At 41.9% G+C, this 19,481-nt stretch overlaps 1 protein-coding gene across 6 annotated transcripts in view; it reads left to right on the forward strand.

Annotated features, from left to right (window-relative positions):
• Positions 1 to 19,481, forward strand: part of WDFY3 (WD repeat and FYVE domain containing 3) — a 190,098-nt gene that overhangs the window by 75,287 nt on the left and 95,330 nt on the right. For all 6 annotated transcript variants that reach the window (XM_076337073.1, XM_076337070.1, XM_076337074.1 and 3 more), the window contains 5 exons: positions 5,519 to 5,711; positions 8,904 to 9,090; positions 11,957 to 12,123; positions 15,013 to 15,480; positions 17,555 to 17,653. In XM_076337073.1, the coding sequence (XP_076193188.1) occupies positions 5,519 to 5,711; positions 8,904 to 9,090; positions 11,957 to 12,123; positions 15,013 to 15,480; positions 17,555 to 17,653 (1,114 nt within the window). The remainder of the gene's footprint in view (positions 1 to 5,518; positions 5,712 to 8,903; positions 9,091 to 11,956; positions 12,124 to 15,012; positions 15,481 to 17,554; positions 17,654 to 19,481) is intronic.

Raw genomic sequence — 19,481 nt, forward strand, 5'->3', positions numbered from 1 at the left:
GCTTTTCATCCAGCAGTACCCCCAAGTCCTTCTCGGCAGGGCTGCTCTCAATCCCTTCACCCCCCAGCCTGTATTGATACTGGGGGTTGCTCCGACCCAGGTGCAGGACCTTGCACTGGGCCTTGTTAAACCTCACGAGGTTCACACAGGCCCACTTCTCGAGCTTGTCCAGGTCCCTCTGGATGGCATCCGGTCCCTCTGGCGTGTCGACCACAGCACTCAGCTTGGTGTCATCTGCAAACTTGCTGAGGGTACACTCGATCCCACTGTCCATGTCCTTGATGAAGATATTAAACAGTACTGGTCCCAATACGGACCCCTGCGGGACGCCACTCGTCACCAGTCTCCATCTGGACATTGAGCCGTTGACCACTACCCTCTGGATGTGACCATCTAACCAATTGCTCACCCACCGGACAGTCCACCCATCAAATCCATCCCTCTCCAGTTTAGAGAGAAGGATGTTGTGGGGGACTGTGTCAAAGGCCTTACAGAGGTCCAGTTAGCCAACATCTGTAGCCCTTCCCTTGTCCACTGATATAGTCACTGCATCATAGAAGGCCACTAGGTTAGTCAGGCAGGCCTTGCCCTTGGTGAAGCCATGCTGGCTGTCTCGAATCCCCTCCCTGTCCTCCATGTGCCTTACCATAGCTTCCAGGAGGATCTGTTCCATGATCTTCCCAGGCACAGAGGTGAGACTGACTGGCCTGTAGTTCCCCGGGTCTTCCTTTTTTTCCCTTTTTAAAAGTGGGGGTTATGTTTCCCCTTTTCCAGTCAGTGGGAACTTCACCGGACTGCCACGACTTCTCGAATTTGATGGATAGTGGCTTAGCAACTTCATCTGCCAGTTTCTTCAGGACCTGCGGATGGATCTCATCGGGTCCTGTGGACTTGTGCACCTTCAGGTGCCTTAGATGGTCTCGAACCTGATGTTCTCCCACAGTGGGCGGCTTTTCATTCCCCCAGTCCCTGCCTTTGCCTTCTGTGGCTTGGGCGGTGAGACTCGGGCACTTGCCGGTGAAGACCGAGGCAAAAAAGTCATTGAGTACCTCCGCCTTCTCCGTATCCCAGGTAACCAGGTCTCCCGTTTTGTTCCGGAGAGGGCCCACATTTTCCCTTGTCTTCCTTTTATCCCCGACGTACCTATAGAATCTTTTCGTGTTGCCCTTGACGTCCCTGGCCAGATTTAAGTCTATCAGGGCTTTAGCTTTCCTAACCTGATCCCTGGCTGCTCGGACAATTTCTCTGTATTCCTCCCAGGCTACCTGTCCTTGCTTCCACCCTCTGTAGGCTTCCTTTTTGTGTTTGAGTTTGTCCAGGAGCTCCTTGTTCATCCATGCAGGCCTCCTGGCGTTTTTGCTTGACTTCCTCTTTGTTGGGATGCATTGCTCCTGAGCTTGGAGGAGGTGATCCTTGAATATTACCCAGCTTTCTTGGGCCCCTCTTCCCTCCAGGGCTTTGTCCCCTGGCACTCTACCAAGCAGATCCCTGAAGAGGCCAAAGTCTGCTCTCCTGAAGTCCAGGGTAGGGAGCTTGCTCTGCGCCCTCCTCGGTGCCCTAAGTAGGATCTTGAACTCCACCATTTCGTAGTCACTGCAGCCCAGGCTGCCCTTGAGCTTCACATTCCCCACCAGCCCCTCCTTGTTAGTGAGAACAAGGTCCAGCATAGCACCTCTCCTCGTTGGCTGCTCTACCACTTGGAGAAGGAAGTTATCATCGATGCATTCCAGGAACCTCCCGGATTGCTTATGCCCTGCCGTGTTGTCCCTCCAACAGATGTCGGCGTGCTTGAAGTCCCCGATGAGGACCAGGGCTTGTGAGCGTGAGGCTGCTCGTATCTGTCTATAGAGGGCCTCATCCTCTCGGTCTTCCTGGTCAGGTGGCCTGTAGCAGACCCCCACCGTAATGTCACCTGTCCCTGCCTTCCCTTTAATCCTGACCCATAAGCTCTCGGTTGGCTCTTCATCCATCCCCAGGCAGTGCTCCATGTACTCCAGCTGGTCATTGACATAGAGGGCGACACCCCCTCCTCGTCTCCCCTGCCTGTCCTTCCTCAAGAGCCTGTGTCCCTCCATCCCAACGCTCCAATCATAGGAGCCATCCCACCACGTCTCTGTGATGCCAATAAGGTCGTAGCCCTGCAGGCGTGCGCACGTCTCTTAACTCCTCTTGTTTATTCCCCATGCTACGTGCATTTGCATAGGGGCATTTAAGTTGGGCCCCCAATGAAGCTGTCTTACTGGCTGGAGTTCCTTTGTGCTGCTCTTCAGGCGCTCTCCTGCTGACCTGTGTTCCTTCCCCAGGCTCTGGGCATCTGTTGCTGGCCCTGGCATCAAACTGGTAGGAGTGGGATGGATTGAGGTTCCCCTCCCCCGGCATCTGTAGTTTAAAGCCCTCTTCACCAGCTTGGCAAGCCTGTGTCCGAAGATGCTCTTCCCCTTCTCTGACAGAGGGACCCCATCAGCCCCCAGTAGACCAGGTTTCTCAAAGCGAGACCCATGGTCTAAGTAGTGGCTGTGGCACCAGTCCTGTAAGCATTTGTTAAATCGCCAGATTTGACTGGCCCTTTCAAACTGGCAGAATTGATGAAAAAACTACCTGCGCTCCCGAGTCCCTTACTGCTGCTCCCAGGGCTCTGTAGTCCTTCTTGGTAGTCCTCAGACTGCTCCTGGCAGTGTCACTGGTGCCCACATGAAACAGCAGCAGCGGATAACAGTCAGTGGACTGCACAAGGCTTGGCAGCCTCTCGGTGACATCCCTGATGCGAGCCCCCGGTAAGCAGCACACCTCTCTAGAGAGTGCGTCCGGTCGGCAAATGGGTGCCTCTCTACCTCTCAGAAGAGAGTCACCTACTACTATCACCCTTTGCCTTTTCTTAGTGGCGCTGGTTGTTATACTCCAGCGCTTCTCCTGGTGTGACAGGACTTTCCTCTTTGGCCTGCAGAGTGGTGAAGTGGTTCTGCAAGGCACTTCAGTCTTCAGGGGTAGTCTCTTCCTCCTGCTGGTCCTTGCCTTTGCAACCGTCCATTCTTCTGCGTTATTGGCCCCCCCGCTCCCTTCTGCGTGTGCCGGTGGGGGAGTTTTTGGCTCTTTGGCCATGGGCTGCGGGTCCGCTGCAGACTGCGCTTGGAACCAGCTATCTAGCTCCTTCTCTGCCTCCCTGATGTTACGCAGTCTTCTCACTGCATCCTGCAGCTCAGCCACCTGCTGCAGGAGGTCCTCCACCTGGGCACACCTTTTGCAGGCAGGTCTGCTGCCTGTCCCTACCCCAGGAGAGAGGTCTAGGCACTTCATGCAGCCTGAGGTCTGCACCGCAGCCTCTCCCTTCAGCAGTTCCGTCTGCGTGGAGGCATCGGCCGCCTCTGGGGTAGATGGTGCAGACCCCCCAGCTGGAGCTGTGGCCTTTACCCTCAGACAAGTGCCCACCATTCTGCCTTGAGGGTCGGGTAAGATGAGTGCCCTTGACCTGTGCCCAGTTGCTGGGTTATGTGTATGCCGAGTCCCCACTTGGCCCGTGTAATGCCTTTCCTTCGAAGAGGTGCCATACCCTAGCTGCCGCGCCACGCCCTGTTTGCCCGTCCTGTTGGCAGTGCTCCCGGTGGCAGTGCTCCCTGGGGCTGCCTTTAGTGGGAGTGGGGGGTGGCAGCCGTTGCTCCTGGCCCTGCCCACACCTCGTCAGCCGCCCTGGTGAGAGCTGCTGGCTCCCGGTGGGTCTCTGCGCTCCCCTGGGGGTTCCCCAGCTCAGGAAACCCCCCTGTACTCCGCGATCTGCCGCTCCACTGTGGGACGCGCCTGCACCGGAGCTGATCGCCTCTGTGAGTCAGTTGAGGTTAAATTTCTACTCCTCCTGTGGTTTTTGTCCTCGGCAAATGATCTCCTCCACAAAAATATATGCAACTGTTCTGGGCAGCTGCTTAAAAGGAGCAGCATGTTGACTATTACTCTGTTTTAATCTAACCGGTCCTAGTCTTTGGTATCTTTGGCCGTTACTGCTTGAAATAGACATGGTAAAAACCATTAGTATTGATAATAATCTATGAATTAATTTAATATATGCTATTTCCCGTTCAATTATGGAAATTAACCATGAATATGGAAAAAATCATTTAAATATGGGAATGAACCATCTGAGCTTGCTGTTACTATTACAATTATCCCCCAGATTTCCCAGGGAGACCAAGGAGTCCATCTGACCTGCTCCTGCTTTCTGAAGTTTCAATTGGAGATCTTGCAAAGGAATTCCCATACGTTCTCCTGACGAAACTTTTAGAAGCAGCTGACAGCTAATGTTAGAAAGGGATTGATGATCATACTACCAGTTTCCATGTGCAAATTGGACGTGTCTCTATGTAGGGTCATTGTAGGCACATACGCAAAACCATAGAGGTCTATCAACAATCACATCCTTCAGGGATTTGAAGGCAGTGTTAAGATTTGTAAGTATAACATTTGAGAGGCATTTTGGTACCTGCACTACAAAAATAAAGATGAGAGCCTTATTCCCACAATTACTAGCCACAATGTCTGCCCGCTAACAGTCACTATATGAGAACATACCCATTTGCCTCTTTTTTGTCTTAGTACTGCAGGCTGTCTTCCAAAGCAGAAATCGTGGTGTGCTGTGAGCTATCTTTCAGAAAATGCTTTGCTGTGTTTCAGTCAGCAGAGTTAATAAATGATCAGTGTTACCACATAGAGTCCCCCGCAATGTACTACAGCTCAGCTCTTTTCTGTCCCTTCTCAAGGTCTGTAAAGTGGTGCTCTCAAATGAGCTGGCTGGAGTGGGTGAGGTTTCAGATAGCTTCCAAACCTCCTCCGGACGCAGGCAGCCTTGCAAAGTCTTCCTACAGTTTTCTGAGAGGGAGCCTCAGCTTTTCCTGCACAAGACACAAAATGGACATCAGATGTCCTCAGAACATGCAGAAAAGGGAGCACAACATAGTAACTTTGGTTGTGTGGCTGCGTTTTGTCTTGTTTAAGATAACCTGGAAATTCAGATCCAGGAGTCGGTCATCCAGGTAGGTCGACAGTGTTGCTGTATCCTTTCCTGCCATACTATTTTGGCTGTTTTCATTTGGCCAAGCTGGTATGGATGCTGCTCTGCAGACAGCACATCAATAGCCTTCTTCCTGCATTAGGAAGGGATACAACAGTTTGCTTTGCAGAGCCTCTGCCCCACTGCAATGTTTAGACCTGTGAATTAGGTAACGGGCAGATTCTCCAAGAATGGAATAACCTGGTATCCATACAAGTATGCTGTGTCAGCCTAAGAGATTTAAACTCTGCTGCTAATCTTTTGCTAGTCATTTTAAACTGAACTGGGACTTGAAATAACCGCATGTTGAATAACCTTGTCTTCAATTCAAATTACAGAAACAACATGCAAAGGAAAAACAGCGCATTGCGTTTTTTTAATGTGTATGCTAAATGAAAGAATGTTTCGTCTTTTACTAAGTCTAGACAAAAATAGCAATGATCAGGGTATTAATACTAGATGTTTAATGACTTACTGTTTCAGATCCTAGTAAAATTGTGCAGTTTTGTGTCCCCGGCGGAAGAACTGGCTCAAAAGGATGATCTCCAGCTTCTATTCAGTGCAATAACCTCATGGTGCCCTCCCTATAATCTGCCTTGGAGGAAGAGTGCAGGGGAAGTACTAATGACCATATCGCGTCATGGCCTTAGCGTCAATGTAGTGAAATACATTCATGGTATGTGTCTATCCAATATTATTTATTGGGTTTTTTCTGTTCTTACTTCATAGTTTTCTTAGTTAGGAAATAGGCATGAAAATAATAGATCAAGGAAAGCTTACAGGCTTTTGTTTTTTTTTTGGACACGTAGGCATTTACATACAGGTAAAATTTCAGAGCACTTGTGTAGCGAGAGAGGTGTTTGTAGCTGAGTCTGCCTCATCCATATTTCAAGTTAACATTGGAAGATGGAGTTTCCTTTCATGTTTTGGTGTAGAGTTTATGCTAACCAAAAGGAAAGGCTTTCAACAACTTCAGTAACTGCCTGTATTGAAAAGTAGTCACTGGGAAGATGCATAGGTTTGTCACTTTTGCTGCAAGCATTAATTCTTAACGGGAGTTGTTTTCTGTCCTGTGTTTGAGTTAGCAGCAGCAGCTCCTTGCAGAGGCGCGAGGCAAGCTAGCAGTGTCCTGTTTACAGCTGCATGTTTGGGTACCACTCTAGCTGGCAATAAAAGTGTAGAGACATCTGAGGAAGCCGCAGGAAGAGGAACCAGCTCCGTGTGTTTTGCTGATGCAGTTTGAGCTATTAGAGGCCCGTGTAGTAAATACTGGTGCATTACACCAACTAGGGAGAGCTAATTTGAGTATCCTGGGAGAAGATTCTTTCTCCCAGACATCTTGCTTTTGCAGGAAGAGGCTGGGTCGGACCATTATAACCACCACTGATTTGCAATGTACTGTCCATTATCCAGGGTATTGGGGGCTGGCATACTCTGATAACAGCAAAACCTGGGTAATACAGGCACTAGGAAATCCTCAAGGGAGCACAGCATATGGGCACAGAAACACTTGAGTGCAAACCTCCAAGTGCTTATTGATGGCACGTTGGAACTGCCAGCTGGCTTCCTCCTTCCTTCCTTCCAGCCCAGCTTCCCTGCAGGGTCCCCAACCCAAGGGCATTGTCCCTAGGGCCTGGCCCAGGGAGGCTGTCCTTCGCTTGGCTGAGACCCAAGCCTCTGCCCGAAGGAGGCGGTCTCTCAGTACTGGTGCTCCTAGGAAGCTTAAGTGTAGCCTGTCCTAGAGCCTGTGTCACAATCTGGTGTGGAGCTTTTGGGACACAGCTGGAAAGAACCTGGCGGCTGGATGGATTTGCAGACCCTATGTTTTCCCTGTTGGCTGGCTGACTAGATTGCTGACGGTTCAGCCAGCCTGCGTTTCTTCTGCCAGGCCCTTCTCTTCCTCACCTTGCCGTACAGCTTGCAGATTGCGAATTTTGTGCATCCTGAACGCCAAAATAAAATCATCTCATGGGCTTAATTCAGCCTGTGAGCCACCAAATGACTGAAGCAGCCAGAATAATTCCATTTTATCTCCTATCCTTTTTTGAGACAAATAGCATCCTGACTGTTTCAGGCATGGGAACTGTAGCGTATAGGGGTATTTCTGTAGTTGGTTACAGATTTTAGTAGCTAATATAAGAAATACTTTATTCATCATGTATCTTTACAAGTGACTGGTCATGGTCTGCTTAGCAAGGGCAGCTGCCAAGCTGATTCATGACAAAGAATTTGCAAGAGCAAAGCGAGATGAAAACCAGTGTTGGAGAGGATATTAACTGCCTGGGAGCAGCTTTGCATATGAAATACTTGTGTTGCATTAATTTAAAATTGCATGGGTGTTTAGGTATGTAGGATTTGAGGTAGGAAATTTGGTAGAGTATGTTTCTAATATTATATTTAGGGCTTTTAGACTGTAGGACCCCATAGAAGCATTTGTAGTTTTTAAATTGGAATGACTGTTGAAGTGAACTAACATCCTTATCATACATTTTAGCAGTGTACACCTACTGCAAAAAAAACCCCACAGTTTTCTCACACCCTAGAAAGCAAGTAGTTACAAGGCTTCACAAAACCATTTTGACAGTTTATGAAATACGTTACCCTGCTTCCACATACTTCCCAGAAAATTTCAGTCTGTGTTTTTTCTTGTGCTAGCAGCATGTTTCCAATTCCAGCCAGAAAGATGTGAAGGTACAGTATCACTTGGAAGCACAGAATAGTCATCAGTTAAGTATTTTCAGATAGGGCTTAAAAGGTGATAGGTATTTTGTCTGCATCTGTAACAGCCTTCTGGTGGGTTTTTGATGAGTGTAGAAGGTGTATGTGTATATGTGAAAACGTCACGAAGCGCAACAAAGAAAATAACCAAGTTTTGACTGTCGTTTGGCATATTGCAGCTACTACCATTATTGCATCTCTGTTGGCTTGATCCACAGAGGAGTGAGGCTGGCATATCAAAAGATATCCTAGGTTCTTTAAAAAGTGAAATAAAATCTTAAAAAGAAAACCAGTTGGCATTCTCTCTCGCTTGTTGATAAAAAAAATAAACCTGACTTAAGAGATAACATCTGTCAAGAGGTTCATCTCATATTCAGGAAAAAAGTTAAGATGTTTTATCATATGCAAAAGGAGCATCCTTTCACTATCTCATGCTTTGATTTGATCTCTGGGAAATTTTGTTATCAGTCTAGCTAGAAAGATTTGCACTTGTCTCATGCATGCTGTGAAGTTAAAATAGCAGATAATTGAAGGGAGCATCTTTAAAACAGGAGTGCAACCTAAAATCTGACTATAGATTTAGGAAAGCTTTCTGCAACTGACAATGAACTGATGAAGTGTGAGAGGTATGCAGAACGCAACAAGCTGTGTCTCTTTGGTCAAGATTTATCAGGCAAGCAAATATGCCAGCCAAAGAAACGCTAACCAGAGTAGCAATAAGAAGACATGGTGTAAAGGGTTATGTGTAGGGTTTTACCTAACATCAGTAACGGTTCGAGTCAGTACTTTGTATATCTTTGTGTTTTAAAAGTAAAAAAGATGCTTTGGAATTATTTACAGTTGCCGTATTTGTCTTTTTATTCTGCTGAGTTATCCGGTCAAATATTTAGGTAAAAACCAGTATTTGTCTACACAGTCTCCTCCTTGTAAGAGTAAAGATTATAAAAGGGAGGAAGGGGTTGGCAAAAAGAGGTTAAGGTTCGGACCCAAAGCCACTTGAGAATCCTACTCGTCTTCAAGTGCTCTGTGATATTAAATGTTATGTGGTAAGAGATAGTTACCTTATTGCCATGATTCTTGTACTAGTTATACTTCTTGCTGTGATTAATGTCAGTAAAATCCTAAATTTCTTAATTGCGATTCTTTTCAGAAAAGGAATGTTTGTCCACATGTGTTCAGAACATGCAGCAGTCTGATGACCTTTCTCCCCTAGAAATAGTTGAGATGTTTGCTGGACTTTCTTGTTTTCTCAAAGACTCCAGTGATGTATCCCAAACACTGTTGGATGATTTTAGGATATGGCAAGGATACAACTTCCTCTGTGATCTCCTCCTCAGGTATGCAAAAGTGCTTGAAGGAATGCAGACAGATCACTGTGAGCTTTTTCTGAAAAGATTTCTTAATAAAGCATAGGTGAATAGGTTTGAACAAATACTAAGTGATTATAGGTTGTTATGAAATTAAGATATTAGGACCAAAACATGAAATTATGTGCTTCTCTCCATTTATGAAACTACATTGTTTAACTTTTTATTCATCGGTACTGGTTTATTACTGAATGTTTCTGTATGTGCTAAGAAAGCGGATGCTTAAAAACAACTGGTACTAAAAATTTAGAAAGAATTCAGAAAATAAAATTTTGACTGCAACTAGTGATTTTTGGGTTTGGTTGGAGTGGTTTTTTGTTTTGTTTTAAAATACTATCATAATGAAAAATCATGTACGTAAATGTGGTACATGCTACTTAGTACTGAAGACATGCTACTTAGTATTGAAGAGACATTTTTGTACATAAGCTCTAATACCAGAGTGCTGAAGAGAACTCTCACGTTACTAGGGAATCAGTGTATATATGTGGTTTTTTTAATTTGTGTTTTTTATTAAAGGTACTGCTAACCTGCTAATGCATCACAGAATAGGGTAATGAAAATGCCTGCCCAAACAAAACCTGCATATATGATCCATCCATGATTTTATTTCTTTCCGTGAAAGAAACGTCATTCTTTTCTTTCTTGGTCAGAAAATTAGTGTCTGTTGCATTATTTCTGTAAAATCTATGGTCAGTCTGTGTTGCTTTGTTTGGATATGAAGTTCTGAAGAAGCATGCTTAGCAGATGAAATATATATGTGTTTTACAAATTCAAGACAGAAACTGGGAAATGATGACTATGAGCATACACCTTATGAAGTATACTCGGTCAAAGATGCTTATAAACAGTGCTGTAATGGCCATTAATGAGAAGTGTTAATGTTATCTCCCTCTTTCAAGCCATTCATTTTTGGTGCTAGGATGCTAAGTTTTGGCACCCAAATATTTGAACTAAATTTTCTACTACATAGTATGTTTCTGGGTTTTTTGTTTGTTTGTTTTAAATGGATACCAGACATAGACATGGCATTTGAAATTCTTAATCACAAATTATCTTTGGTGCCACAAAAGATCAAACACCTGTTAAGGAATTGTTATTGTACTTGTAGTATAAGTGGTGGTTTTGAGTGTGTTATATTTACTAACGCATTCGTTCAAAGCAATGTAATTCAAACTCAGCGTTTACCAGAATCTGTCAGCCAGAGTTTAGGTGGAATTTGAGGGGAAGACGCTGTCATTAGCAATTTCATTTTCAGGTACAAAAGCGATCCTCTGTAAAGTGTTTTAAACAAACTCTCTTCTGAGCTTGCTCATCCTTTAAATCAAAGAATTGGGGAATCCTTGACAAGATATAGGAAGACTAAAGGTTTGCATGTCTGATTGAAGAAGGAGAGCACCTGGGTTCTTCAGTTGACATCAGTAAAGGTTAAAAGCGTAGGAATGCATTGTCTTCACTTCTTCCTGGGCTCTATAAAACTTACTAAGACTCTTGCAGAAATGCCTGGGATAAGGTGAACAGTGCACACCAACGTGTGGTGTATTTGTTAGCGATTTGTGTATTGTAGAGGAGATGGAAGATGGTTCAAAACATGACTGCTGTTTTGATGGCCATATCTCTTGATCTTCAGATCAAAACATGATTTGTTTCAAAAAACTATCATCTTGGACAAGCCTAGGTATCGGTCAGTGATGAACAGCAGTAATGTATTCTCCCCGGACATGTTTTGGTTCAAACTTACTGACAAAGACTTGTTCAGCTCTATGGTACTATTGTAAAGATGGCTGTCACGTGGGGGTAGGAAATCTGGACACTGCGTCAAGCTGCAAAGAAGAAAGGCTTTGGAGGTGGTAATGCAGAAGGATGTGTGAAGAAGGTGACTTAATAGGAAATTGCAGGAGGTCTGTGAGGACCAAAGGAGAGAGTATGTAATTTCACCTCAATGATGTGAAAGGGCAGAGCGTATGGAGGATTAGTAGAATGGCAATAGGTGAGCTCAGTGCTTCTGTAATGTCTGTTTGAAGGAGGTTCAGCCACATGTCTGACTGAGAAGAAGATGGAGGATGCAGAATGAGCTGCTTCTAAGGGCTCCCATGGTCACTTGTCAGCAAGAAGAAAAACATAGCTCGCATTGCATGAGTGAATAGGAGATTGTGGTCCCCAGCTTTCTCCTGAGATCTATAGAGACTATAGAGTTAGTAAGTAATTAAACATGATTGAATTTTTGGTGAAGTTGAAGGAAAATGAGGATTGTTCTAGGGTTCGGAGTCAGTTTCTAGGGTTTGGCATGTTGCTGGTGGGAAACAATGGTTGGAATGGGATGTTAGCATTTCCATCCTCTTGCGTTCAAAGGTAAGGGTCTGTAGTTCTAATGAAGATGCTTCATTGTATGCTTCTAAGTGTTAGGCTTCTACCAAGGTACCGTTTCATTAGCATAAAATATTAACTCTCAAAGTGGCAGATATAATCTAGCAAGTTAATTATGGATTTATTTAATAACAGACTATCTAGGTATTTTCCTATCCAGTAGCTTCAAGTTTGTACGAAGATTTTAAAAGTAATTTTCATGTCTGTGCTGCTTTTTAGCAGACTATTGAGTTCAAGGAAAGATTTATGAGGTGAATTTCTATGGCAAATAATGTATGCTCTCATAAATCCAATAACATTTGACTGACTTAATGATATGAAATATGAACAGAGAACATGTAAAATACTGCAGGAACAGGGCAGTAAAAGTGTGGTCTCTAATAGAGTAAAATGGAAGAGATACCTTATTAAAGTGATTTGAGTTGAAATAAACTAGTGCTGCTAACTTGATCTATTGTATTTTCTTTAGATTAGAACAGGCAAAAGAGGCTGAATCTAAGGATGCTTTGAAGGACTTAGTTAATTTGATAACTTCCTTAACAACATATGGTGTCAATGAATTAAAGCCAGCTGGTGTTACCACTGGAGTACCTTTCCTACTACCTGGATTTGCAGTCCCACAGCCTGCAGGCAAAGGTGAGTCTGCTTTCTTTCTCCCTCTGTTTTTTGGGTTGTTTTTTTTTTTTAATGTAAACAACAAAATACAAAGAAGCTGTATTCTACACAAACCATTTGCAGTTGAATCTGGGTTCTTTTACTAAGATTGCGTATCAAATACTTAGTTCTGTTGGTCTCAAAGGTTCTATTTTGGGGTTGGTACCCAAAGAAGAAAGTGTAGGGCTTTTGTCTTTGAGGACTAAAGGCCAAGTCAAACATCTCTCGCTGCAAAGCTGACAGTTTCTACATGGACATTTTAAGAGATTATCATAATGGAGAGATGCACCGATTTGATTTATGGTGTTTTAAGCTGCTCTTACTAAACTGATGTGAAAGGCTTATGTGTTGGTTTGATTTCTTTGATTTTTTTTTTTCTTTTTTTTGGCTAAGATTTGCTTTCTGTTAGCTTTTGTCAGCTAGGCAAGTAGAACTTGTGAGCTGAAATCTGTTGTTTCATGACCAGTGTTCACAGACTGGTAAAATCTGTGGTGTGCTTGCAGCCACAGTCAATTACGATATGGAGATAAGGTTGAGGAAGTCTGGGGGGGGAAAGGGTTTTATAAAAATAAACTTATTTTTCACATCCTGTGTATAAACTTAAAATTCAGGTAAGTCTTGTATGTAACTAAGTCGGTTGGAATTTAGTAGTGACCGTGGAGCTAGTTTGTTACTTGGACTTTTTATGGGATTTAGTAGTACCAGGGATACAAGAAAAATTTTATAGATTTATAGGCTAATGGATTTACTTTCACTGTTTCTCTTGTATACCTAGGTTCCTTGGACAATGACTTCCTATCTCTGGTATTGAGAGAGTTCATTGTTCATGGGAATTGTTTTCCCTTTGCACTAAATAGAGAAAGAAGGTGATAATCACACTCAGAGCTTAATTTCTCCATGTTTTGATAATAACATACTAATTTTTGCTTAAGCTAATCAGCTTTTCTGATACAATAGCATGAGAGAACCATGGCCTATTGAAATCTCCAAAGGAATTCTGTTATTTAATTTTCTGGTATTTGTCATGACATCTCTCAGTTCCTTTTACCTGCTTTTCATTACGTTAGCAAGTTGTCTTTTTATGAAGACCATATTAGCTCATTTTCTTAATTGCTTTTATTTAAATCCTTTTAGTTCTTGAACTGAAGAGCTGGTTAAGATTTGGTATCTTCAGGGGTCCTCGTAATAATCAAAGATAACTTATTAATCTGCTTGATTGCCTGGAACAACTGTTGATACTAAATTAGAGTATAAATAGTTGTATCTGTCACTACCTATGTTCCTGTCACATTTAATAAGCTCTAAATCCCATTTTCAACATTTTTCATTGTAAATAAAGCATGTAAAAAATGTCCTTTTAGAAACAAATGAGTGTGATTTATAATGTAACTTTAATATTCTTCCAGTATGTGAAATTGTTTCATGTTAGTTTTCAAGGAAGTTTCCTGTTGCCTTCTGGAGAAATACTGGCAGGGAAGGTGGTGAGGGTAGACATGAAGATAATTGAATTTACTTTTAAATTGGACAACTTAGTTTATAAACTATGAAAAGAGTAGCATTCCACAGAGCATATGTAATAAATCAGGATTCTTTGTTTATGAAAGGGTTTTTAAATCAGGTTAACGGTATGCTTATAGCTTATTTGAAAATAAGATTTTATTGTTAGAACATCCTAAATGCTTTGTTTAGAATGTGTTTCAAGTTGTCACTCTTGATTGTTTATTTTTTTAAATTATTTTTACCATTAGTTGTTTTCTGTATTATGGGATTTGTCCACAGTGACTTGTACTGTTCCTATAAAAGTTTAAAAAAGTTGGCTTTGAGGCATCTTTTTAGTAGAATAAGAATAGTATCTGCCCATAGAAAATTCTGGGGGCCACAGGGAGTACTCAGAAATCATGCATTCTTTGGCTAAATGAATGAGGTTTTATTCAACTTGAAGGTACTTACAAGAAGAAATTTTACCGAGCTTTTAAACATGTGAGGTCTTTGTGTGCTAATATCACAGCTACCTTATGCTTTACAACTCTCTCTCTCCCCCTTTGTTTTAATTCCCTAATCATTAACAGTACTGGACCCTGCCAAAGCTTTCTTATTCCCAGGCCTGATTCCCAAAGCCAGCCCCGTGCCACCTTCCGATACCGGTATGGTCCTTCATGCCAGTTAATCCAGACCTGAGTAAGAGCAGCCTCTCTGTGGAAGGCAGGCAGCTGCTGGCCTTACGCTGCCCTGTGGAGTTTCTCTATGCATAGCTCTCTTCTTCTTGCAGGCAATTGCCAAAGAGTGGAAGCGAGAGGATAATTTGGAGGCCGTGCATGTTGTCTACCTTTGAACCCGGCTGATGAGGATTTGTTATTGCTTATTGCTCTGTTGAGTGAGGGGATACAGATGGCTGTTATATTAAACTTAGCCTGCCGAATACTTGTAGAGGACAGAGTTGCGTTCTGCATTATGGAATACAGAACACGTTGCTGTAATGAGTTTTCTTACGGCCTGGGTAGATGACAGGCAGGCTTTGTTTTGTCTCTAGAACGGTATCCTGTTGCATGTTTTAACAATAGGTCAGCTTGCTTACCTATTTTAAAGAAATGGTCTTTCATTTAGCTGCTTATGTAAACACTTACTTTCAAAGTTGAAGATGCCATCTTAATGAACAGTAGATTGTAGTATTTGCAATGTAAGTGATTGTGCAGAGGCTTTTTTGAAGAGTCAGTTTTAATAAAAAAATTTATTATACGTGACACATACTGTTATTTTATTCACACTTATTAAAATGCATGGATCATTATTAATAAGTGTACTCATTGTTTATGACGATTAAGAACTTTCTCTTTCCTTTTTCCTCCCATCCCACTTTGTTTCCTGATTTAGGTCACAGTGTGAGGAATATTCAAGCATTTTCGGTCCTCCAGAATGCATTTTTGAGAGCAAAAACCAACTATCTAGCACAAATCATCCTTGATGCCATCACGAATATTTATATGGCAGACAATGCCAACTACTTCATTTTGGAATCGCAGCACACATTGTCTCAGTTTGCAGAGAAAATTCCTAAACTTCCAGAAGTGCAGACCAAATACTTTGAGATGCTGGAATTTGTTGTCTTCAGCTTGAATTACATACCCTGTAAAGAACTGATCAGTGTGAGCATCCTTTTAAAATCCAGCACTTCTTTTCAGTGTAGCATCATTGCCATGAAGACACTCCTGAAGTTCACCCGTCATGACTACATCTTTAAGGATGTCTTCAGGGAAGTGGGACTTCTGGAGGTGATGGTAAATCTTCTTCATAAATATGCAGCCCTTCTGAAAGATCCCACTCAGGCACTGAATGATCAAGGTAGTGTGTGCTCTTCCATTTTACTAATACATGGGGGTTTTTTCAGCTGGGAATGGTGGAGACTAGCATTTAAGAGGAGGAACAAGAGAGTCTGAACATGTATCTCAAGGACTGAGTTCTGCTGGGGGCTGGTGTGCCATCTTAAAAGCTCATTGGAATTGCTTCTCTCTTAACGTCCTGCAAGAAGCGTGAGGCGAGCTTTAATGAAAGATGCTGTATGAATGCAAAGGACTAGGAGTTCATATCTTACATAAAAAAAAAAATTTTAAAAGGATTGGTTTAATATTTGTTACTTAACATGAAAAGAGCAAGTGAAGGAGTAAGACATAGTATCTGTAGTCTTCCTCACAAAAGGTACTTGGGCATTTCATTGTGTTTAGCCCCAGCTTTGAAAAATACTATAGAGTGCATATTTGAGCTCTTAATAGGAGTATGTATTCAAGTTTGCAGACTTTTTATAATGATACCGAGTATAAAAGAACACTGAAGAGACATATGGTTCTCTCTATTGGAGTAATGTAGCTGCGTTTGACATGCTCTGTAGATAAGCTAGATCTTCAGTAGAAGTACCCTGTGAATAGATGAGCTAAACGTTCAGTAGGCAAAAGAAGACCTCGAAACTTTGTATCTTGGAGTAGAATAGATAAGGAAGCTATGCTGAAATAAGCTAGTTTGTGTAAGCAAAATGCGCAACCGAGCCAAAGAACAAACTGCATCCACGAAGACTGAGTTCAGCTAGTGGACACGGTGAGGAAGACCTATCAATGACCACCAGAGGACCCTGAAAGACCACTAATGGACATAAGAGTGCATGCGTCAAAGACTTTTACATATGTTAATGAGTTCCAGGAAATAACATGAATATGTTAATCATTTCTCAGAAATCTAATGAGTATGTATATTCTAATTGTACATAACTCCTATAGCTGAGCAGCTCGATGCACACACTAGGTGGAGTGATCCCTTGAGCAGCTCAATGCACACACTAGGTGGAGTGATCCCCTGTGTGCCCGGTGCCGCAATAAGGAATGCCTGCTTTCTAAAACTCCAAATTGAGTCTTAGAGAGTTTTTCATCTGCTGACTTACAGTAACAATAAGTTGGGTCTACATTTTTCTAAGAGCATTAAAAAAAAAACAACTTTTTTTTAAATGTTGTTATCTTATCTCCGGAACTGAACATCTCAGAGATAAGCTACATAGCTGCTTAGCCTGTGAAGCATGCATTGCCAAGTGCCACATGTGCATACATACACACACACACAGAGGTACTTTTTTTTTACATTCTTTATTCAAACTGCAATTGAGTTAGCGTGCATCAGTGACACTTATTTTTTAATCATAATTGTTGGACATTTCACCTGGGTTTGTTGTCTGAAGCTTCATTAGTGAGTGGTAGGAGTTGATTAGAGTTAGAAAGCTTTGTTGCCAGCAACTCCATTGAAAAACACATCAGTTCTCACGTTCTTGTAAGTAAATGGACCAAGCTGTCATCTGATTAGGGTGCTACCTGGGTGCACATGACTTTGTGTTGTGGCTTGCTTCTTATTAGTCATTTAAAAAAAAAATGTTTTTTTTCTGGCGTGTTACTCTCTTTTTAAGATGCCACTTGCAGTATTGGTTTGTCTGTTACACCTGTTGAATCATCAGCATATTTACTGTAATTATGTGAATGTAGTTTTGTGCTTTTGTATGGAATTTCTCTTTTCAAGTACTGAATACTGAAGAACAGATCATGTTAATCTTCAACTATGGTTTGGTTTTGTGGCTTCAAGAAACAAAAGTTGGGGATATGAAACTACATATACAGCTGCAGTGTCAGCCACTGAGCTCATAGTGCTCAAAAGCTTCAGTTTAAATTCTTGTCTTTATAAATTAACTTTTCAAATGATTCATAGTTAAGCTTTCCCAGGAATGCATGTGTAGACTAAATCTTAGTTTGTTTTGGAATATGGTTAGGCTGCATATTCTCTGGAGAAGCAAAGAAAATAGAAGTGTTGGTGGAAAGTATCAAGAAGCATCTTAGAAAAGAGTGATTTTTTTACTATAACTTTGGCTTCTGAAATTATTTTTTAGGGGATTCAAGAAATAGTTCATTTGAGGACCAAAAGCAGCTGGCTTTATTGGTTATGGAGACCTTGACAGTACTACTACAAGGATCAAACACAAATGCAGGTAAGTAGAGAGACTGCTGTCAAAATATTTATAAAAAAGTAACTCAGAAAATCATGCCTGAAAGCAAAGTAATCTTGACTTTCTATCTTCAGGCAAGTAATCAAACACACTGAAATATACTTTTTCTTTTGCCAAGTTTTTCCAGAATAGAGAATAGACAGCATAAACTAGAGTGCATAAAATAAAGGAATACAAGATAGTGGGTTTTTTTTATCTTGAGTTTCTTTGCTATTGTTTACCTGAAGGCAACCACCACGCCCCATCACTCTCCAACAATACAAGCCCTACTACAAATTATTATAGTAACACAGGTTGTATATGGGAAAATTTAAGCACATAATTAGACATGTAGTTTGCTGTTGACAGTGTCATGTCTATTTAAATGTGATTAAAAATGCTTGCATCTTTAGTGAAAGATGGCTTTTAATTTTTAAAGACATATGCCCAGTCAGTATGTATAAATAGGGCTCTGTTATGAGTGTCCTTTTCTAAATCAGGCAGGATTATATTATGGTTCATTAGCCAAGACTTAGCGACATCGAAATAGACAGTATGTATGTATCATATTAGTAAAAACTGTCTCTGAGAGCTTGGAAGTAACAGATTGAGAAAGGGTAATAACTGTTTTTAAACCCTTTTTGTCTATTCTATTAGATGAAGAAGAAAATGAGCAGGTGGGGGGAAACAGACACCACCCTGAGCAACCAGGAAGTTTCTGGCCTTGGAGGCCATGAAACATCCTTATTTCAGCAGGGTTGGTTTGGGTTTTGGTTTGGTTTTTTTTCCTTTTTCTCAGTTCTGACTGGTGTTTTCTCACTTCTGGTTTTGTTCTTGTTTTCGTTTAAGTAGGAGTAACTACAATCTGTGACAAATGGTTAAGAATGAAATCCTGAAAATTGTCCAACTTGGTTGACAGCTCACTGTTTAAACATTAACTCCTGGGCTAATGGCATAAAGCTTGTAGCTTGGGGGTTTTTTTTCTGCTTTTGCCTGGGCAAATTTTTTTATTTAAATTTAGGCCCAGTGTTGGAGCAACCTCCAGTGTTGTCTATGTCATTTCACTATTGCACTTGTTTTCAAGTTCTGTTGCTTGTTATTTCAAACTACTTTCAAAGATAGCTTTTGAATTCTTCCCACTGAGCATTTCCAACATCTGCCAGCTTGGCTTTGTCCACGTACTTGATAAGTAAGTTCTTCATTCCATCAGGAAAGGCATTATTCACAGCAGTCAAGATAAACCCCAGTGGCATGTCCTTTGCCAAAACAGAAAGGCATTGCAGCGAAGCAGAGGTTACTCCAAGCTGATGTTTCAATTAGTTATGCGTTCAGGCTGTTATGAACATGTTTAGACCATTTTGTTGGGTTGCTTATGAGAAAGCTGTGGATGACACTGCCAGAAGCTTTGCTGAAGTTGAGATGTGTCTCCTTTGCCACTTCTCTTTTGTCCACCAAGTTACCTTTCCTGTCAATGGAAAGGAAAAAAACATGATCTTTGATTTACTAGATGAATCTGTTCAATGATGAATCAAGAAGCAAGTGAATTAGGCTGAAATAAGGAGGTTTTAGAGAGGAACTGGTATAGATTACAGATGAAGTGCATGAATCAATTACACACTTGCACATTTATTGCTCAGCTTTGGTTTTGCCATGTAAGAAAAGGCAGAATTAGAAACAAGTCAGGAAGGAGTGGCACGAAGGTACATTGTGGGGGCTTCCATATAAGGAGAAATTGGGAAAAAAAACAAACCCAAACCCAAAAACCTCAGAATTGTTTGATTTCTAAGGATGAATGAGAGGAGATGGTGTAACTGTGTGATGAATAACATCT

The sequence above is a fragment of the Aptenodytes patagonicus genome, chromosome 4 (genome assembly GCF_965638725.1).
Source record: "Aptenodytes patagonicus chromosome 4, bAptPat1.pri.cur, whole genome shotgun sequence".
In the NCBI taxonomy this organism is placed as follows: domain Eukaryota; kingdom Metazoa; phylum Chordata; class Aves; order Sphenisciformes; family Spheniscidae; genus Aptenodytes; species Aptenodytes patagonicus.